This window comes from Dendronephthya gigantea, unplaced genomic scaffold, assembly GCF_004324835.1.
Source record: "Dendronephthya gigantea isolate DGI-Jeju-01 unplaced genomic scaffold, DenGig_1.0 000042F, whole genome shotgun sequence".
Taxonomy (NCBI): Eukaryota; Metazoa; Cnidaria; class Anthozoa; order Malacalcyonacea; family Nephtheidae; genus Dendronephthya; species Dendronephthya gigantea.
Genome location: NW_021163052.1, coordinates 1,200,007 through 1,218,692, shown reverse-complemented (window position 1 = coordinate 1,218,692; position 18,686 = coordinate 1,200,007). Strand labels below are relative to the sequence as shown.

Here is an 18,686-nt window from a genome sequence, read left to right as displayed (position 1 = left end):
GAAAAACGAATAAATGCGCAAACATAAATGGAGAAACAAATACGTGGCGTTCATACAAATTGTTAAATAAAACTATCAATTCGCTATGAAAAATCACTCAGAATGTTGTGTCTGTAATCTTTTGTGTCTGTAATTAATTGTCAGTCAATGATGCTTTTCATATTCGTAGTGAAGCGCTCTGCGGTATTTTTGCAAAGCCACGACGCGGCATCATGTTCAAATCGTCGCAGCTCGTGTATTCTTGGGCGTGACATATTTACACTTGGTCACCCTTCATTGCTCATGACGTCATGTCCTGAACGGTTTTATTATTCGCGCCACTGCGCTCCAACGAGTTCAGAATATCATCTGAAAATGAAGATTCCTTTTAAAACATACAAAAAACGGCATTGAAGGTACAGAAAATATTGGCAGAGTGAAGACAAGGCCCCCTTCAAGGGAGCGCCGCTCTGTATCGCGTGGCAATGCCATGTCGAACAGATTTTTGTTCAACTTTGCGAGGATAAAACTTCATCTCTTTTACTTGATTGTTTTGTCGATTTTGACAGGTTAGTCAAGGTTTTTAAATTTTTCGCTTTTTGAGGCGTTTTCTTTTCTATCGACTAATTTTCTTTTCTCCACGAAATTATAGATGTTTGTTGTGAGAGTATAAGTTTTGTTTATAATGGAAATCATATTTGCCGATTCGGAACGAGCAGTGTTCGCTTTGTTGGGTACGCAGGAAGACAAGCCGGCCGTGACATCGGGACAGTGAAGGACCTCACGCGTGAATCAAAAAGCGATTTGTTGCAAGGCCTTTGTCTCGAGCTTTGTTGTGACCGGAAATGGTGTAGGACAACCGTTTTGTCGCGAAAAAAGTGCAAAGAACACAAGAAAGATTCAAGACTAAATGTCCGGAACTTTAAGGCAAAGATCAGATCGTTGCCCTTTCTAAAAAAGGATAATTTGAAAGGTAAGATGTTCATTTGAATATTAAGCTGACCGTTGATTTTTTTATAATTTACGTCTAGCTAACGTGTATATAAATATGAACATAGCATCGATTTTGGATATCATTTCGACATTGTACATTGTACTGAGACATTTGTCATTCTCAAGAATAATTATGATCATGACTAAAAGTTAAACAAACTAATGCATAGTCAAAACACTGATCGTCCAAAGAAAATTAGGAATCAGCAGAGAATACTCTCGTAGTTTGCTTTATTATTTTATTTCTATTATGGTATGAGCGAAATATTTCAGTGCAATTATAGCTATAGCAACTCAATTCCACTTTGTCTAAATCGATCAACCCGCCTTGTGGTTAGATGTAGAGGTGTGAGACATGGACATTTTGTATTGTTTTGGTTGTAGTTAATGCTTTTTTCGCTTTTCTCTTTTTAAATCCTATCAATGTTTCGAGTTTCTGCAAATATTCCTTTCAAAAAAATGTAAACTAGTCGTAAATTATAGCAATACATGATATATTTACCATGGGGTTATCTATTAAAAGCCGTGTTAGTCGTGTCACTAACTGTTTATTCTGTCTATAAGCAATGGCATAACATTTCCTGCAAATAATTTTAGTGTTCATTGGTTCCAATCGGTTATTTATCCAAACACTTGATGGCAATTAGTTTACTTATTTAAACAATAATTATATACCGATTAACTACGGTAACCGATTTTCCTTGAAGATTAAACATTTCCGAAAATGCGTATAATTTATAAAGAACTCTTTTATAGAGAAAGCTTTAAAGTTTAGAAGTTACGTACAATTGCAAAGAGCTTTTGCATGAGGTTCTGAACGTGTTTAACATTTTGTGCACAATAATAGCAAAGTTAAATATCGAGATTTGGACATGGTATTGTATTATATTTTTCTTCAATCGGTATTTTGCTTCTGTCGAATTATATAAAAACAGAGAGAAACCTGAAGAAGAACTTTCAATATTCTTATTTTTTTTCGATAGTTGACGGCAATATTAAAGTCTTTAAACTCAGTCATTTTTGTAAAACATTTGAGTTGCGGGTACCAGTGAGGATATAATTGATCCCTTGTAGTGATATAGAGTTTAGTTTTGTTTTCATACTTTGATTTTTTTGTCTTGAATACACGGCAAACTCAAAACTACATTCATGGAAAATGCGTGATTGCTTTGAAGTTTAATCAGACTACAATAATATCAAAATACTTTGCGGTTGTATAATTATATCTGTTTTTATTGTACACGAATGTTTGACATTTATTGTGAACAACATTAGGATATGTTTGTTATTGTTCGTTCAAGCGTAAATTTCGGTCGTTTCTGAAGTTCATGGCAACTATACAAGCAATCAAGAAAACTCCAAATCAAAGGAAACAAGTTAAACATAAAATATTAGTAATACATGATCGAAAGTACAAGCTTCCATAAAATTAGGACCAATTAAGCCGACATGATTCGATTAACATATTTCGCGCATTTCAATTTTAGATTTTACCCCAATTTTGTACATTCTTTAGAGAATGGGCAATGATCTCATTTATTTGCGCATTACTCTATTATCTACAAATGTCTCTACAAATAGTTTTTCATGCCCTTTGCTTTGATGTGATAGGTAAAACACGATCTCCATGCATATGAGAACTTAATTAATTATAATTCGTCACCACGTTTGATAATAAACGTTTATATGCCATATGACTTTATTCTAAAGAGCAATGTGTGTATATTTCCTTTTTTTTTTATTAGGAAACCTCTTGCCATATCTATAGAATCACATATTCGCTATATTTGCAGTTTTGATGTTAAATTAATTTAACTAGTATGATATTCTAAAAAACTAAATGGCTAATAATGGTCTATATTGTATACTTCGACTTAAATTTGCAGGCCAAAGTCCTTCTAAAACGCACAGAGAAAACAAAGCAAAAGGACGGTTCATTCAAGAGCAGAGAGCTCAGTCGGAAGTTTCTCGCTTAGAAAAGCGATCTTTATCGGATTCTTCAAAAATCCTGCCAAGCGATCCAAGCAAAAGGAAAAGAAGATTGACTAGAATTAGGTTTATTAAGGTAAAAGAGATTCACCCTGATGCTCCTGAACCGCATGTTTTTCATGGACATGTTCGAGAGAGTGTTAAATCTGAACAGGAGCAAAGAAAAGATAAAAATAAAAATGCAAAAGTTCAAGCGAGTAATGGTATGCCCAAAGGTATTCATATTTTAATGCTTTAGAAATAAGATGATAAAACATTTATTCTCTCAATGATTTTAATTCCTGGCAACATCTGATTATTTTTTCTAAGCAATCTTTATACGTGTTTTTTAGCTCATAGCGCTACTGTTCTCACCAAGATCATCGACGATGTCAATCACATTCTTAAGATTTTGGACAAGAAAACAAAATCGGACACTTTTTCGAACAGTGAGAAAAAGTCTAAAGTCAGCGGCGGAAAGTTTTCGACACCAAAGCAAGACGTTTCTAGAAACAAAAATTCTAGTTCTCAAAAAAAAGACCACCAGAGAATTCTAGAAATCTTCTTTAATTCCCAGAGTAATTCTGATGGTCATGATGATGGCTACCATGGTGATGGTAACCATGGTGATGATGACCATATTGATGATAGAATTGAAGGTTCACATGATTCTTTGCCACAAAATAAAAACGTCGACAAAGTTGTGCAAGATACAGGAGAAAAAAAATCAGGTGAAGAAAGATTGAATCATTTCGAGGATGACTTAGAAAATGAGGTGAATAATCTACTGGTGCAACTTGGGTCTGATTTTTCAGGCGAGTCGCATATGCATAGCCAGCAACCAGAAAACATTGTTGCTCTAAGTAGTAATGATCACATAGGTTTTGATGGCGCTAAATCAAAAGATCATTTAAATGATCCTGATGGTTTAAACTCCAATGATGCACCTTTTCATACGAAGAGGAACAATGCGGGGAACACACAACCCAATGGTGTTTACCATCTTGGGACAACCCCTGATACAGATGAAGATATTCTTGATATGATCACGAATATTTTACAGGATCATCCTTCCCCAACGACAAATGCCGGCAGAGACAATGATAGCGAAGACAACAGTTACATTGACTCTTATAATAATACCAATTTAATACAATCATCTTCGAATATTTCGAAAGGTGAAGTACTTGCAGTAAATTCTACTGTTAGTCGCCTAAAAGAGGATGAGACTGAACTCTTTTACAATCTTGATGACAAACTCATCGCAAAAGATGGCAATAGTATGGTACCTGCTGAAAATACGAATGTTCACCACACGATTGAGAAAGCTGTTTCTGGTGGCAGGTCGCGCAGTGGGGTGCCTGCAACAGCAGATGAAGATTTAAACAACCCTCAAAGAATAGGCGGTCTTAGAGATACTTCTCTACTTCAAAATGAAGATAGTAGTAGTAGTAAAAGTAAAGTTAAAAGTGTGGAGAAAAATTACACAGACTTTGCTCTGAAGTTTGAAAAGACCCCCACGCCAAGTTCCCAGCTCCTCCAAACCTTTCCGGGAGCGATCTCTTACAATGTTAAGCTAGCTAATGAAGAGTCGCCTCCTGGAAAGGGGGCGCAGGAGAAACCTGCACACCAGGAATCCGTCGTTATGCGAAAAAGCAAAAACAATACAAACTCGTTTATTCCAAATAAATTCATGGAGCACAAACTCGACGACAAACAAACGATGACCCATCGAATATTCGAAGTCGGACAAGCAGCAATCGAGGCAGGCAAAAACATGATTTTCGCGCAAGAATCTCACGTAGATGAGAAAAAAATTTACGATATTGTTGGGACAAAGAATGTGACTTCGGTGGGCAGATATCTTATTACTATTGGAGAAGAACTCCTGAACAGAGGAAAGACGTTGAGTTCACGGGAAGTTTCTTCCAAAGATTCGTCTATCAAGGAGCAAAAATTTCATCCATCAAGGAACGGAAGTAAATCAAATTCCAAAGTCAAATCTGAGAATTTGATTAACCATACTTCCCGTATAAATGGTAGTCTTGAAAATCTAGGAAAGTCAAACAACGGTAGTATGTCTGCTACCTCGTCTTACTCAGGACAAGAGAATCAAAATTGCACTCTCGGGTCTATTCATCGTCATGCGTCTTTACGTGGTAAAATGCGCGCAGGTTTGTTCATCCCAACAGGCCAGGTGAAGGAGTTAAGTGAGTGCGCAACACGATGCTGTGAGGATAAAAAATGCAACATGGCATTGGTCGTCAACGAGGAGTGTTACAAAGTGGAGTGCTTTCATTGGACGCTCTGCCAAGTTGTATCTTATAGAGGCTCATCCAAATTCCAATCGACTATCATCGACATAAGAAGACGTCGTATGGAGAATTCGCACACAACAAGAAAACATGATTCATTAAATATTTCCAGACCACTGAAAGAGAGCAAACGGAAAAGAAAATCGAAGAAAGAGAACGTTTACAAGAAGTATTTGCCTGTTATTGAATCAAGTGTCGAAGCACAAAGGCCATCGACAAAGACTAATTTAAACAACTCCAACATTCTCTCTTCGCCAATAAATCAGTCACAATACTCTAAGAGACCGAATAAAATTCGGAATCTAAAATCCCGTTCAAATAGACCACAAACTGAAAATGTACAGCGAGAGGAATTAAATTGTCGTAGTTCTTCGACGAATGGAACTGGTTATCTTAAGCCAGGTAGCTGGCTACTGAGTGGAACGACAAACAGCAGCGGCAAATGTGTCGATTTATGTTGTTCACAAAATGGTTGCGACCTGGCTTTTCAAATTGGCGAATTTTGTTACTCACTCGCTTGTTACAAGGACAGTCGTAGATGTAACCCTTTATCAATACCGGTGGGTCTGTCATATCTTCGTCTAAAACGGCGACGAAAATTGGCGAAAGTCGCAAAAGCAACCCATGTTTCGAACAATAAGTTAACGGAAAATCCTAATCACACCATGTTGTCCAGAAACCATGATCTAAAGAAAACCATGTTAAAGCCATCTAGAAAGAACGTTGTTTCAAAAAGTTCTGCAACGGAACGAATGTTGATATATCGCTTCTATGGATGACTCTGTGAATCTTAAACCCGATCAAAAGATTAGTGAATCTGAAGGAGTTTGTTCATACAGTGCAAAAAGGGACACGTTTTTTAGCGCAGGTCACAATGCTGGGGAATTCCGACGAGCTAGAAACGTGAACGATATCAATACTTGCGCTCATAAATGCTGCGACTCTGTCTCATGCGATGTTGCGTACATGGTGGAGGATATTTGCTTCTTTGTCAAATGCAAAGACATGGATTCGTGCAAACCGGCCCCCTTCAACAATCCGGAATATCGTTCATTTGTTGTGCTTATAAATAACAGAAGTAGTAGTCAGGATCATATCCATGGAAAAAATGATGGGAGTAGGAACACACCATTTTCAAAGTAAGAAAAACCTAACTAAGAAAAACCTAACTAAGAAAAATGAGGAATATAGAAATAATTTGAAATACTCAAGAGAACAAGAAGAGGGAAACGAAAATTCGAGAAACATCGACCCATTTGATGTTAAAGCGGTTAACACGATAAAAAATGAAGATCACGGAAGAACTGTTGGTCGAAACAATGATTATGAAAGAGTGATCGATGATGAAAAGGACGATGATGTTATTGATGACAGTGGTGACATTTTTGATGACAGAATCGAAAGTGGCGATGGAGATTATGATGGCGATGACTATGATAACAGACGCTTGATCGATACCAGTTACCAAAAGAATGGCGATGATTTAAAAGGTTATCAGGAACATCACAATGAAGTGGAGGTTGGTAATGATAGCAAAAACAGCATTAAGAAAAAAAAATACAACGCGCATAAATATCTTAGCGCAAATTACAATCAAACTTCAAAGCTCTCAATAAAGACATCTCCTGTAACCAACCAGATGGATTCTCCCAAGAATAAAACAAGAAAAAACGAGAATAAGCCATTGGCCAAACCCTCTAAAGACAACAACCCATATTTATCGCTTCAACCGCCAATCTTGAAAGATAAGGACTCACCTGGCGAAACATATGTGATGTACGATGATGCTGATAATATTGAAGGTAATACGCTAAATAATGGATCGAGGAATTCATCGAATGTTTCAACTAATGTAAAGGAGTTTAGAGATGATATGCCACGAAAAGATTTGCAAGATTCTGGGAAACTACCTCCAGTAAAACATAGTATCAGAAATATTACTTTGGAAAACACCAGTCGAGAATATACTGAAAAATTTCTTTCAAATACTACATTACCCAATGTGACTGATTCGCCAATACGTGTTAGCCGTTTCAACAATAGTGTGATTCCAAAAAGAGAGTTGGATAAAGAGCATGAAAAAACGAACAGGATCTTGAAAAATAAAACAAACATTATTTCAACCGGAGTAAAGAGCGGCAAGAAAGATACAAACGAGTCCTCGGACACATTTCCTATTGCAGGAGGAAGTAAATCTCTTGTTTCTACCTCTCAGAGAAACAAAACAAACAATATCAGGAAACATACAGACTCAAGAATTGAAACAATACATGTTAATAATGATTCGAACAATAGCTTGACGTTTGAAAAAGATGACGTAAGTAATGAAACTCTCGTTGGCAAACCGAGTGGGGATATTACGAGTGGAAATTTACAGTCACTTCGCACAAAGAATGCTTTTGGTGATATAATCCCAACAAGTGGAACGGACAAAAATATTTCAAGTACTCCATTGCATTTGGAACATGATGTAGTACTCCCTTCTAAGTCTTATACCCGTGGGAGAAATTACCAAGGAGATGAAATTTCGAAACCAAAAGTTCGGGGTGACAGTAATCCAAGGACTGAGAGTAATGAGAACTATCCGTTTGACAACTTTCAATCGAATAGTAAAGTTCTTTCTGAGAAAGATAGTGATAACAACTGGCCTTGGGATATCATACCGTTGGGTGACAATGTTCCTCGTTGGCCAACCAAGGAGGATACGTTTCTAGAAAACTCAGGTTTTGGATTTGGGGAAGCATCGTATCATAATGAAAGAGGAAATAAGCCATCGAATCGTAACTTATCATCTTTAACTGGCAACAGTGTTGAAAATGGAAATATTTTTTCAAATCGCGTACAAAGTTCAGGCTCTTTGAATAAGTCGTATCACAAGCCTGAAGTTCGTGCAAATGGAAGACAAAGAGACCCTATATCGAAAGCTGATAATAGTTCTGCTCAAGCTTCCACGAAAAGTCAAAAACAATATTCATACAGTAATATCAAGACTGCGTCAAAGCTGAACCATTCCAATTTAGTAGAAAATGAGGCTCCCAAGAGAAATAAGACTGGTAATATTTCCCATACAGAGCACATGCAGAATTTATCGATGAGCCAAAAGCCTCATGATCATCCAACCGTTTTACATGAACAACAAGTTGTGAGATCTCATCATTCTGAAGAAGAAAAAAAGACAGGGAAAAAACATTCTCCAGCAAAAGATATTAGAAATTCGTTTTTACATCAGGAAGCGATTGATGTTACTCAACCTGAAAAAGAAAACAACGAACGAAGTCAGGATCCATTCTGGATCTTAGGCAGTGGTGAGGACCTTGGAGACAATCCTGGAATTTCAGATTCGCCCTTCTGGATTCCAAATAGAATCTCCGGCGCCAGCTCTGTAGAAATAAACCCATTTACGCCTTTCGACACAGACGAGGGACAAAATGAAGAGAAAGTAAGCGATGCAGAAAAACTGAATGCCAAAACTTCTAGAGAAAAAAACAAAGAAAGCTTTGAGAAATCTACGGCGCCAGAAGATTCTGGGAAGACTGATCATAATTTCTACATCGGCAAGGAACGTGATGTCAATTTAAAGAAACCGAAAGTTTTGAGGACATTGAACGATGGGAATGTGAAATCTGATGCCAAAGATGAGAGCGAAAAGAGGCATCAGAAACCATTGGCGTTGGAATATTTAGGAAAGACAAATGATGGTGTCCATATCGGTAAGAAACCGGCTGGCAAATCAATGAAACCGAAGGTTTGGACATTACCAGATGCAAATGCGAAACATGCTTTGAATACGAATGCTACATCGAAAGTCGGTGTGGCGACAAATGAGAAATCGAAAAAGCAGAGTTTGATTAAAAAGTTAGAAAGCATTTATCAAGCTATCATGTTCAACAGATCAGGTCATCAACGGCATATACATAAAAGTAGAAATACACAACCGGATGACCGTCAAGGAAAAGTTAAGGCTGATAGGGTGGCTGATAAGAACCGTACAACTCAAAACACGAGTCATTCCGGTGTCAACATTCCTAATGCAGAACTGAAGAACACGTCTAGTGATGGTGGAATTTCTTTGAAACTAAATCAGACTTCTGCTACAAACCAAAAAGAATCTGGTAGCAGCTCAGCGATTCTCGCAGATATCGATGAATTGCTGGGAAACAACCGAAGTGCTGTAAGTAAAAATAATATGGTAAAAACTATGAAGAATCGCAACGAAGTACATCAAGTTCATGAAGGAGGGAGAAAAGACGCAAACCATGGTCAAGATTTAAAAGAGACTAATCGCCAAGAAAACCGTACACAAGGAAATTTGATTCCTTGGAGAATAGAGAACAATAAAATGAATGGCGATGAAATTGGTGACTTAATAAAAGATACGCCTAGAAAAGATGATCTAAAGTCCATGTCGATGAAGTATTCAGGAGATGGTCCGAAATATCGAAATTCTTCTCTAAATAGATCTGTTGAGAAAGAGAGCAAAAATTTCTCTTTACATTCTACGGTCAAGCACAAAGACAACGCTAATGATGAGATGAATGTCGCCGAAGACGCCGCCAGTCAAGCTGACACCAAATTCGAGTTAACTAAACGTCCATCAGCTGATAAATATCCTGATAAAAGTAAGCGACCGAAGAATTTTAATATTCAAAGACATTCCTCTCCAAAGAGTATGAAAAACACATTTACAACCCATTCTGGTCAGGGGGGAATCTCATCAAGTGCGAATAATTCCGGTGGTAATCGCTCTACCACAGAGAAAGAAATTCACGGCAACAAAACTGGGAAAAAAAGACAATCGAAAAATATCTTGATCCCGACGAAGGTGAACAAATTGAGCTTTCATAATTCCGAAAATAACACTATTGATAAAAAATCCCCAAAGATGCAATCGAATTCATTGTCTGATAATACTGAAAAAGCGTCGAAGCAAGAAAGTCGTATAGCAGATCAGAAAATCAGGGTTTTAAAAAGTGGTAATATTTCCCAATGGAAGCGGAATTCGTCGGCTATTCATCCCTGGGCTTTAAGCCGCACTACGAAAAGTAGTCCGAATGACAATGATGTAAAAGAAATTGAGAGAAAAGCTCTTCGACCACCTGTTGATAAGAACAAAAGTAAACTCTGGGGGCGAAATGAGCATGGTGACATTATTCCTGGAAAGGATGGAGATATGTCTGAAACGGACTTAACTGGGAAACAATCATTCAGCGTGAATAAAATGAAGAACAATATAAATGATGTCAAACAACGTGAAGGTGAGAGTAAAGTACCGAAGTCAGACAAAGGAAACCAAAGCACCAAGTCAATTGTTGTTGAAAGCAAAAAAAATCCCGATGCAAGCAATCTGTGGGGGAAAAATGAAGATGGTGATATAATTCCCAAGACAAATCATGATTGGTTATCGCTTGATGATATGGAGGACGATATTTCGAGCTTAGAACGAATGACAGATCAGGAGCACAAAGATAAAAATAATGAGAGATTTGAAGATAGAATAGAGGCAAGAAGAAAAGATGCACTCGACGACGACATGGCAAATTCAAAGAGTTCATGGTTGTCAGTTGATGATATTAAAGATTCAGGCCCGAATTCGGGTGATGAAAACTACGATGGAAGATCTGAAGTTATTGCTAATAATGTTGAAAGAGATAAAATACTTCTACCAAACAAGAAAAGAAGTAGGATTCCCAAGAATCAAGAGACCAAAGATGGTGAGTTTTTGGTAAATCTAAATGCGTTATGTAATTTTCTCTGTACTAAACGCTTACTTATTTTTGCGGAGCTAATTACTGAGATGTAATGTTAGGCTCATTTAAGGATAATATTTTGATGTAGTAATTATATTTATGCAAATCTGATCGTTTTAGGTCAAGCGTCAGAAAAGGGCACTCAGCATAAAACCGTAACTGGAAAAACGAAAGCGATGATTAGCAATTCTCCACTGCTCCACACTCCTCTTTATCCCACCAACCCTACGATTTCGGTAAAGGTCACAGCCCGTGACAAGTCGTCTCCTTCTGAAGAGGATGGCGAGGATGTTACCTCGAATGATACAATTCCTGTGTCCAACGAAACGGAGGCTGAGCTGACCGTAAACGAAACTGGACCAGGATACTTCGACCTGAAGGAAAATTTTAGTGCGAATAGTACCCAAGAGATTGAAGAAATTCCAGGAGTTTTCAGACATGAAATTCCAGATGGGAAAAAAGATATTTCAATAGGTAAATATTATAGTAACAATAGCCGAAAGAAGTCGAAAAACCCAACGTTGGTTGAGAATGAGTATGCCATGAACCACGAGAAAGAAGAGCCTGAAGATTTTCATTTTGAAGAGAAGAAGGCAACGTCCCGTGATGATCTTAAGGCTTCTTACATTCAAAATGATGAGCGTAAAAAACCTACAATTCTATTTCAAAATAACAAGAGCGCTGAGACGGCAGGAAGAAAGACACATGAAAGCAGAAATTCAAAGGAAATATCGAATGTGAATTCTACAAACTCTAGAAAAAGTAGGCGATTCGATACTATATCAAAAAAGAATACAAAAACAGCTGATTTTAATGCCGGGTTGCATCCGCCTAGTAGAGGTTATTCGTACTTGAAACCGAAACCAAAGGAAAGAGTCACGAAAACTCACGAGAAATTATTCAAAAATACATCTTCTGTTGACCGAAATAATGAATTTGATCCCTTTTCTAAAATTGAACCAAGGATTTATAAAAGTACAGCTACTCTATTAAAGCCTACGGCTGCATCAAAATATTTGCAGAGCAGTTTGGGTTTCGCAGGTACAACAACACAACAGAGTGCAAAGTTGAAATCAGACGATGGGAATAAATTTGCAAAGGTGTTGAAACGCGTGGAAAAAATGTTACGGAAGTCGCGAGCTTCGAGACGAAATCATATTCAACGCATGCGCAAACTGGTTCACAATTTAGGGCGTCTAGCCCAGTTTGTGAAGCCTAATATAAACCGAGAGAGTGATGTGTCTGTATTAAACGCTGCCAAACATATTGATTCGCGTTTAAGTGGCATTGAAAAGAGAATGCATATTGCAGGTGGAAGTGAAATACTAAATAATATTACTACTGTCCTTGTTGAGCTGATGGAGAAAATTCAAGGTAATGTTAGAAAGAACTCTACGACGTCAAGCAAATCAAATGACCTTGCGAATCGTGCTCCAAAAAAAATAAACTTTGTTGATAACCACAACTTAAAGATGTCTGACATGATATACAAAATGAAGCATTTGGAATCGGTTTTTCAAAAACATCTAAAAGAAGAGAAACTAGCAACGTGCAAGCTGACATCTTCTGTACTTGAAAAGATGAGCCTTACTAGGAGTTTAGGTGAACTCAAACATACTTCTCATGGCATTGTTGAAACTATTCAAGATTGTGTCGAGATTTGCTGTAGAAGTGAACGTTGTGATTTAGCGTTCTTAATGAATCGTGAGTGTTTTGGTTTCGACTGTAAGCACCAAACATGCCTTCTAACTCCTGTTGCTAAAAAGACAGATGTGTCAATCATAGCACTTCTGACTAAGCGTATTTCAGCTGATATTGGGTTTTCTGGCATCCCCAACAGTGATGTTCCAGCAGCGAAGTGCGAGGTTCAACCCCATTTCATTAAAGATTCCGTCCTTGGTGAAGGTGGGTTAAAAGGAAACGCGACCGTATTGAAACACGTGACAGATGCCTGGTCATGTGGTATTGAATGTTGCAAAGTTACTTCTTGTAACGTTGCAATTATCCAAGAAGGGGTTTGCTACATTGTGTCGTGTCAATCAGACGGTCCTTGTTTTGAATTCGAACATTCCCAAGGACAAAAAACCTCACTCGCATTCGTGCGACGGACGGGCACAAAAGAGCCACAAGTTAAATCTCATCCAACTCAAACAGCACTTGGGATCAAAGAACCGCCGGTTGCTACAAGTGTAATAAAAAATTCCCCGAAGGTTTTGGCTGCATCCACGATGCTGATTTCTAGCTCAACTAGTAGTCAGTTACCCAAGTCACATGCTTGGAACAAGAAGGATAGCAGTGTAAACTCTTCAACTTTCCAACACAAACTGACTCAAAAAGGCCAAGGCATTCATTTAGTCGCATCGGATGCACCTACGCCCTCTCGTGGTCCTAAGACATCCGGTCTTGCAAATGACACTTCCCTAAATACATGTGTTCAAATATTCTCTGTGTCAAATGTAACATTGCGCGCTGGTTTTTCGGCCGGAAATTTCAAATTCGGAGGAAAGGTTCGCGATTCTTCGACTTGCGTCGATGATTGCTGCAGGAACAAAGATTGTAACGTCGCGTTTGTTTTACAAAACATGTGCTTCCTAGTGACATGCACTAGCAATAAACTATGCCAAAATGAACCGCTTTTTTCAAACGTATTTGAAAGCACACTGGTGTATGTGGCCAGAAGCTCTTTGGAGGCTGACATGGTAAAACAAGAACTAGTTCCGACATTGAAAAGAAGAATGCCAAATCCCTCTGTTAAATCTGAAATAAATCAACTGCCTGATACTAAGGCGAACATTTCACAACCGTTGCCTACTCACAGTGAATGTTCTGCTGTTTTTATTGCCTCTGATGCAAAGCTCTTTCACGGTTTTGAATCTGGAGAAATTGTTGTCGAGGGAAGACTCAAAGGTGGCATCAATGAATGCATATCCAAGTGCTGTGCTTATAACGGTTGCAATGCTACCTTTGTTATTGAAGATCAATGCTTTCTTGTTAGATGCTACAGCAAAGAGTCTTGTAGGATTGTCGTATCAGATTCGGGCATTCCATCGTCGGTGGCAATCATCACGCGACAATCTGCCGACCACTCGCTCTCTTATCTGTCGCCACTACAACCCGTAAACAGTGAGCCTCAATTTATGCGTTCAAATGGAAGTCATATGGAGCAAAATATCTCTCCAGGAAACACATACCACTTAACGTCGGATGAAAAGAAGAGTTCAAAATATAGTTCTTCAGAAGCGAAAGTTTCTTCCAGTTTGTCACACCCACAAATAATCTCTGCTACGCCAATTCCAACGAAGGTAATCACAGCACATAGCAGTTTGGTTTTCAAAACTAATAAACAAGAAATGAAATCAGGAGGGAGTCCTTCAGCTCACACTTTGGTGATCGATTCGCCCACTGATGCGAACACTGGGTCACCGAACGCGCAAAAGGAAATGCAGCATTTCACTCTCGACGGACTAGTTGAAAGCAATGTTAACACCAAAAGTTTGAAAATAAACCCTGCATCGTCTGTAATTGATGCTGCGAAAACACATACTCCACAAAGCGATAATAAACTCAAAAGTGAAGAGATACTTAAACAAATACAAGATGGGTTGGACAAGTTAAATCAAGCTGAGCAACACCAGGACGATTTGGATGCAGTACGTGGTTCTCACAAATCAAATCAGTTAAACACTCATCATGGAAAAGGCAAAACATACGGACTGGAAAAGGGAAAAACGTCTGATGGAAATCCAGATTCGTCGAACTTGAAAAATCATGTCGGTAAAACGAAGGAGGAAAACACCAAAGTCAAGGAAGTAATTGGAAAGATTGAGTCCGAAAAGTCGTCTGAAATGATTGACCCAAAGACATCCATTTTCGATGAACTCATTTCAAAAATGAACAATTTGTCTCTTGAACAGAGAGAGCTGAAGAAAAATATTCCCGATTTTAACCAGATAGTTGGCAAAATTCAACGTGATCTTGAAAGAAACACGAGTTCTAAAGAAATAAAGGATTCTGTTATACAACACCGCCACTTCAGCAACTTTTCTGTTATATCTCCAGTACTCCCAGGAAAAGCATTATCAACAAAAAAGCCCACAATAATTCCAACTCCCAAGCTGGTTCAGTCACCACCAGCGGTAGTTACATCTCCTTCAGTGGTTAGTTTACCGCAGATTAGATCCACCAGTCTTAGAGCTCCGACCACCTCGGTGAAGACGTCTCACTCTGACGAGCTTTCAAAATATACTCGGGAAAACACAGATATAGGCAAGGAAGTCGTTCTAGCACTAAAGAAGGCAGGAATGATTCCTATAAAACCAGTCCAAAGACATTCAGTTATTGTGGTAAATCCTTATGCCGAACAAAAACATGTGAAGAAAACATTGCCGAAGTCGAAATCACAAGGAAAGTCTTCGGCGATTCCGGCAGCTCAGCGCTTGTTAAATTTCTTAGAAGAGCAAATTAGACAAAAAACTGCCCATTCTGAGAATACCAAACCAGAAGAGGTTACTACAGAGCCATTAAAGAAGTCGAAAGATAGCAAGCAAATAAAAGGACTACTGGATATACAGACTTCATTGAATGAACGTATAAGAAATCTTGAGTCCGAAATTCACCAAATAAAAAGTAACAAAAGCGTTCAAGCTAGTGAAACTAAACTCAAGATGAAACCATCAGTCGTCAAGACTAAAACATCTGAAAAAATTCCCAAGATCAATGAATCAAGCAAGATAGTAACTCCGGTAAAAAGACTTAAATCGCCTAGAAAGAATAATGATAGATCTTATCTTATTGAACAATTACGGAGTATTGTGCATTCAGAACTCAAGCACAACAAGCCAAATGTTTCTCCGATTTCAAAGAATCCGGATTCGACCATTAGAAGTCCGGCAGCTGTAGAAAGAAACATGATGAAAAATAAAGAAGTTGCATTAGAGCATAATCTTAATCGTTTGTATTCAAATGCTGTTGCGGAAATGGAGAAAGCATTGGAGTCTAGCGGAGGGGATAATCATTTACAAAATCAACAAGGTGTCAAAAAGAATCAAATACATGCTGCTGAGAATGCTGAAGTATTACAACAAGTCCCCAAGAAAATTAGTGTAAGTAATTCGGGAAAGCATAAGTTGCTGGATACTGCAGTGGATATCCCAGAAGCGAAAAAGGACAAAGAAATTGCTTCAGGTAAATTTGACGAAACCAAAATCTCGCCAAAGAAAGACGTGTCTTTGTCAATAAAGGCGGAAAAAATTCTCAAAACCAATATTTCTTCGGAAGAGTCGGAAAAAGATGGTACAAAGTTATCAGCAGAAACCCCAGGAAAGTTCTCAAAAAACACGATGGGGGAAAGTCCTGAAGAAAAAAAACAAGCAGCAGGTCATAATGGCGTAGGCTTTAGCCCCCCGAAAGACCATCCTTCCCATGTCGAAAGTGATACTGGGACATGTCATCATAGCAATGTCCAAATTGACGTCACGCTTAAAGGTGGGATCGCAAGAGAAGGTGTACAAGATGGAGGGATTGTGGCGGATATGCATGAATGTACTCAGCGCTGTTGCAGAAACGAGAAGTGTAATGTTGCATTTATGCTCAAGAATAATTGTTTCTTATTGCCTTGTACAGACACCAAACTCTGTCAGGCAGTTAAATTGCCCACCAATAGTCTTCATACAAAGCTAACATTTATGAATCGAGATAGCGAAACGAATATGGAGTTGAAAATGTTTGATAACATAGTTGATGGTTTGTCTTCATCCGCTGGTGAGGAATCACCTAAAGAGAAGGACGAAGATCTATCGCTGTTGAATTCTGCTAGGAAGGAAGAACTCTCAAAAGATAAAGAGAATAGTAAGGTGAGCAATCCGAGTGTACAAGCATTAATTGATGAAATGAACTTGCTTACAACACACGACAAACTTGACGAAAATGGTGGTAAGATAACAACGGGTTCTGAAAAGCAGCATCACTTGCCGTCTAAAATAGAGCCTGGAAAATTTGCACAAAAAAGTCGGGAAAGAGATCCTTTGGAAAAGCCGTCATCGAAACCAAAACTTTGCCCCGTCACCGAAGTGGAATACAACACTACGATCAGAGGTGGACTTGCTGCTGTTGACTACAAATACGGAGGAAAAGTAGCAGACATTAACGACTGTGTTTCACTTTGCTGCAAGTCTGATAGTTGCAGTATTGCGTTTATGTTTTCAGACGAATGTTTCTTGCTCGTGTGCAAGTCTGAGCACTCGTGCGAAAGTGTGCAAGCCGAGTCCACTGCACTTAACCCACGAATTGTGCGACTGTTCAAGGCTAGTGCTCAAAAACTCTTTCAAAAACTTCCAGAACCAAGTGATGAGCTTAAGGAAGCATTGAACTCCGGAAAAGAAGTTTTAACTTTCGAGAAACCGGCTGACGATGATTCACGTCACAAGACAGAACCTTCATCTAGTTGTTTGAGAAGTGATCCGATTACCCATGTTGTACCAGATGGTGGATTGAGACCTGGGCATTACAAAGACTTTGGAAAAGTTCAGTTGCTCAGAGAATGCGTAGATTTCTGTTGTCGATGGAAACGATGCAATATGTCCTTTATGATTCTCAATGGTTGCTTTGGTGTTGCTTGTGAAAATAATTGCAATGTTGTTCCTAGTGGGGATTTGACATTTCAGTCTAAAGTTGTTTACATGAAAAGACGCAGTGATGTTATTCATTGGTTGAACTCAAAAGGTTCATCCAGGTCTACTGTTCCAAGCACCTCTCATAAAAATACCGATGCTGAGAACGCTTTTAAGTTTGGTAATGAGCCTGTTGATAGCAATGTTGATACAGGTCCTACCAGTTATCATGAACGAAATGTAGACGTACCAACAATGAAGTCGTCCACTTCCAAAGACATGTCCGCGTCAGGAAAAACTTCTCATAAAACAGCTTTAAATGATAAAAGCCTGCAGCCATCAAGAGAGTCAGAACATACTTACAATTCCAAGGAACCTACGAGTGTCATAAAGAATGCAGTCTTGAATACAATTTATCCGCACGAAACATCAGAAGAATCGACCATATCTAAAGACAAGCGTGGTGATGGTATTAAACCTCAAATCAACGTGAAAGCCGCCGTGGAGCCTAAATTCTCTGCTAGGAATGAGGAGAAGGGGGTCTGTGTTCCTGGAGAGGTTGAACATGATGTTACTCTGGGAGGAGGAATAAAAGCAGGATCGTATACTGAGCAAGGAGAGGTGCTGAACATGGATGAGTGCGTCGAATGGTGTTGCAAACAGCGGAAATGCGACGTTGCTATGGTGATTAAGGCCATATGTTATACTGTCACGTGTTATGACAGAAAAAGCTGTGTGAGTGTGCCGGTGAGAAGGATACAATACCATCCCAGTTTGGTTCATGTGAGAAGGGTGAAGCGAGGGGTGGTACATGATGATGGCTATCTCAGTACAGACACGGATAATGATGTATCTCTTCAAGAGATTGTAGAAGGATCGAAAGAAAACTCGAGGACCGGTCATGGGTCATTCGTCGAGGACTCGAATTTCCAGAGTGATAACTCAAAGATCGAAGATGAGTTAGTGGACATGCTCACGGAGCAAAGGGAGCCAGAAGATTTACAGGAACAAAAAGGTATGAATAGAGCAATTGTAGTCCCTTCGTTGTCACCACAAGAGCAATACGATCAATCAGT

The 18,686-nt window shown here is 38.7% G+C and overlaps 2 protein-coding genes across 2 annotated transcripts in view; both read left to right on the top strand.

The window, feature by feature from the left end:
* Positions 1–326: 326 nt before the first annotated feature.
* LOC114526892 lies at positions 327–6,124 on the top strand. The gene is made up of 4 exons (XM_028548426.1): positions 327–548; positions 632–952; positions 2,859–3,176; positions 3,294–6,124. The coding sequence occupies exons 1-4, from the start codon at positions 470–472 to the stop codon at positions 6,032–6,034; spliced, it is 3,459 nt and encodes a 1,152-aa protein (XP_028404227.1). The 5' UTR covers positions 327–469; the 3' UTR covers positions 6,035–6,124.
* Positions 6,125–6,365: 241 nt separating this feature from the next.
* Positions 6,366–18,686, top strand: part of LOC114526891 — a 26,393-nt gene continuing 14,072 nt past the window's right edge. Inside the window, exons 1-2 of the mRNA XM_028548425.1 lie at positions 6,366–10,966; positions 11,123–18,625. Coding sequence (XP_028404226.1) covers positions 6,367–10,966; positions 11,123–18,625 — 12,103 coding nt within the window. The 5' untranslated portion in view covers position 6,366. The remainder of the gene's footprint in view (positions 10,967–11,122; positions 18,626–18,686) is intronic.

What these genes read in the sequence shown, in the direction of transcription:
- LOC114526892 (XM_028548426.1), top strand. Translation starts at nt 470, where the DNA reads ATGTCGAACAGATTTTTGTTCAACTTTGCGAGGATAAAACTTCATCTC. An exon ending in TGTTTTGTCGATTTTGACAG is followed by an intron (nt 549 to 631) that starts GTTAGTCAAGGT and finishes ACGAAATTATAG; the next exon opens with ATGTTTGTTGTGAGAGTATA. An exon ending in AAAAAAGGATAATTTGAAAG is followed by an intron (nt 953 to 2,858) that starts GTAAGATGTTCA and finishes TTAAATTTGCAG; the next exon opens with GCCAAAGTCCTTCTAAAACG.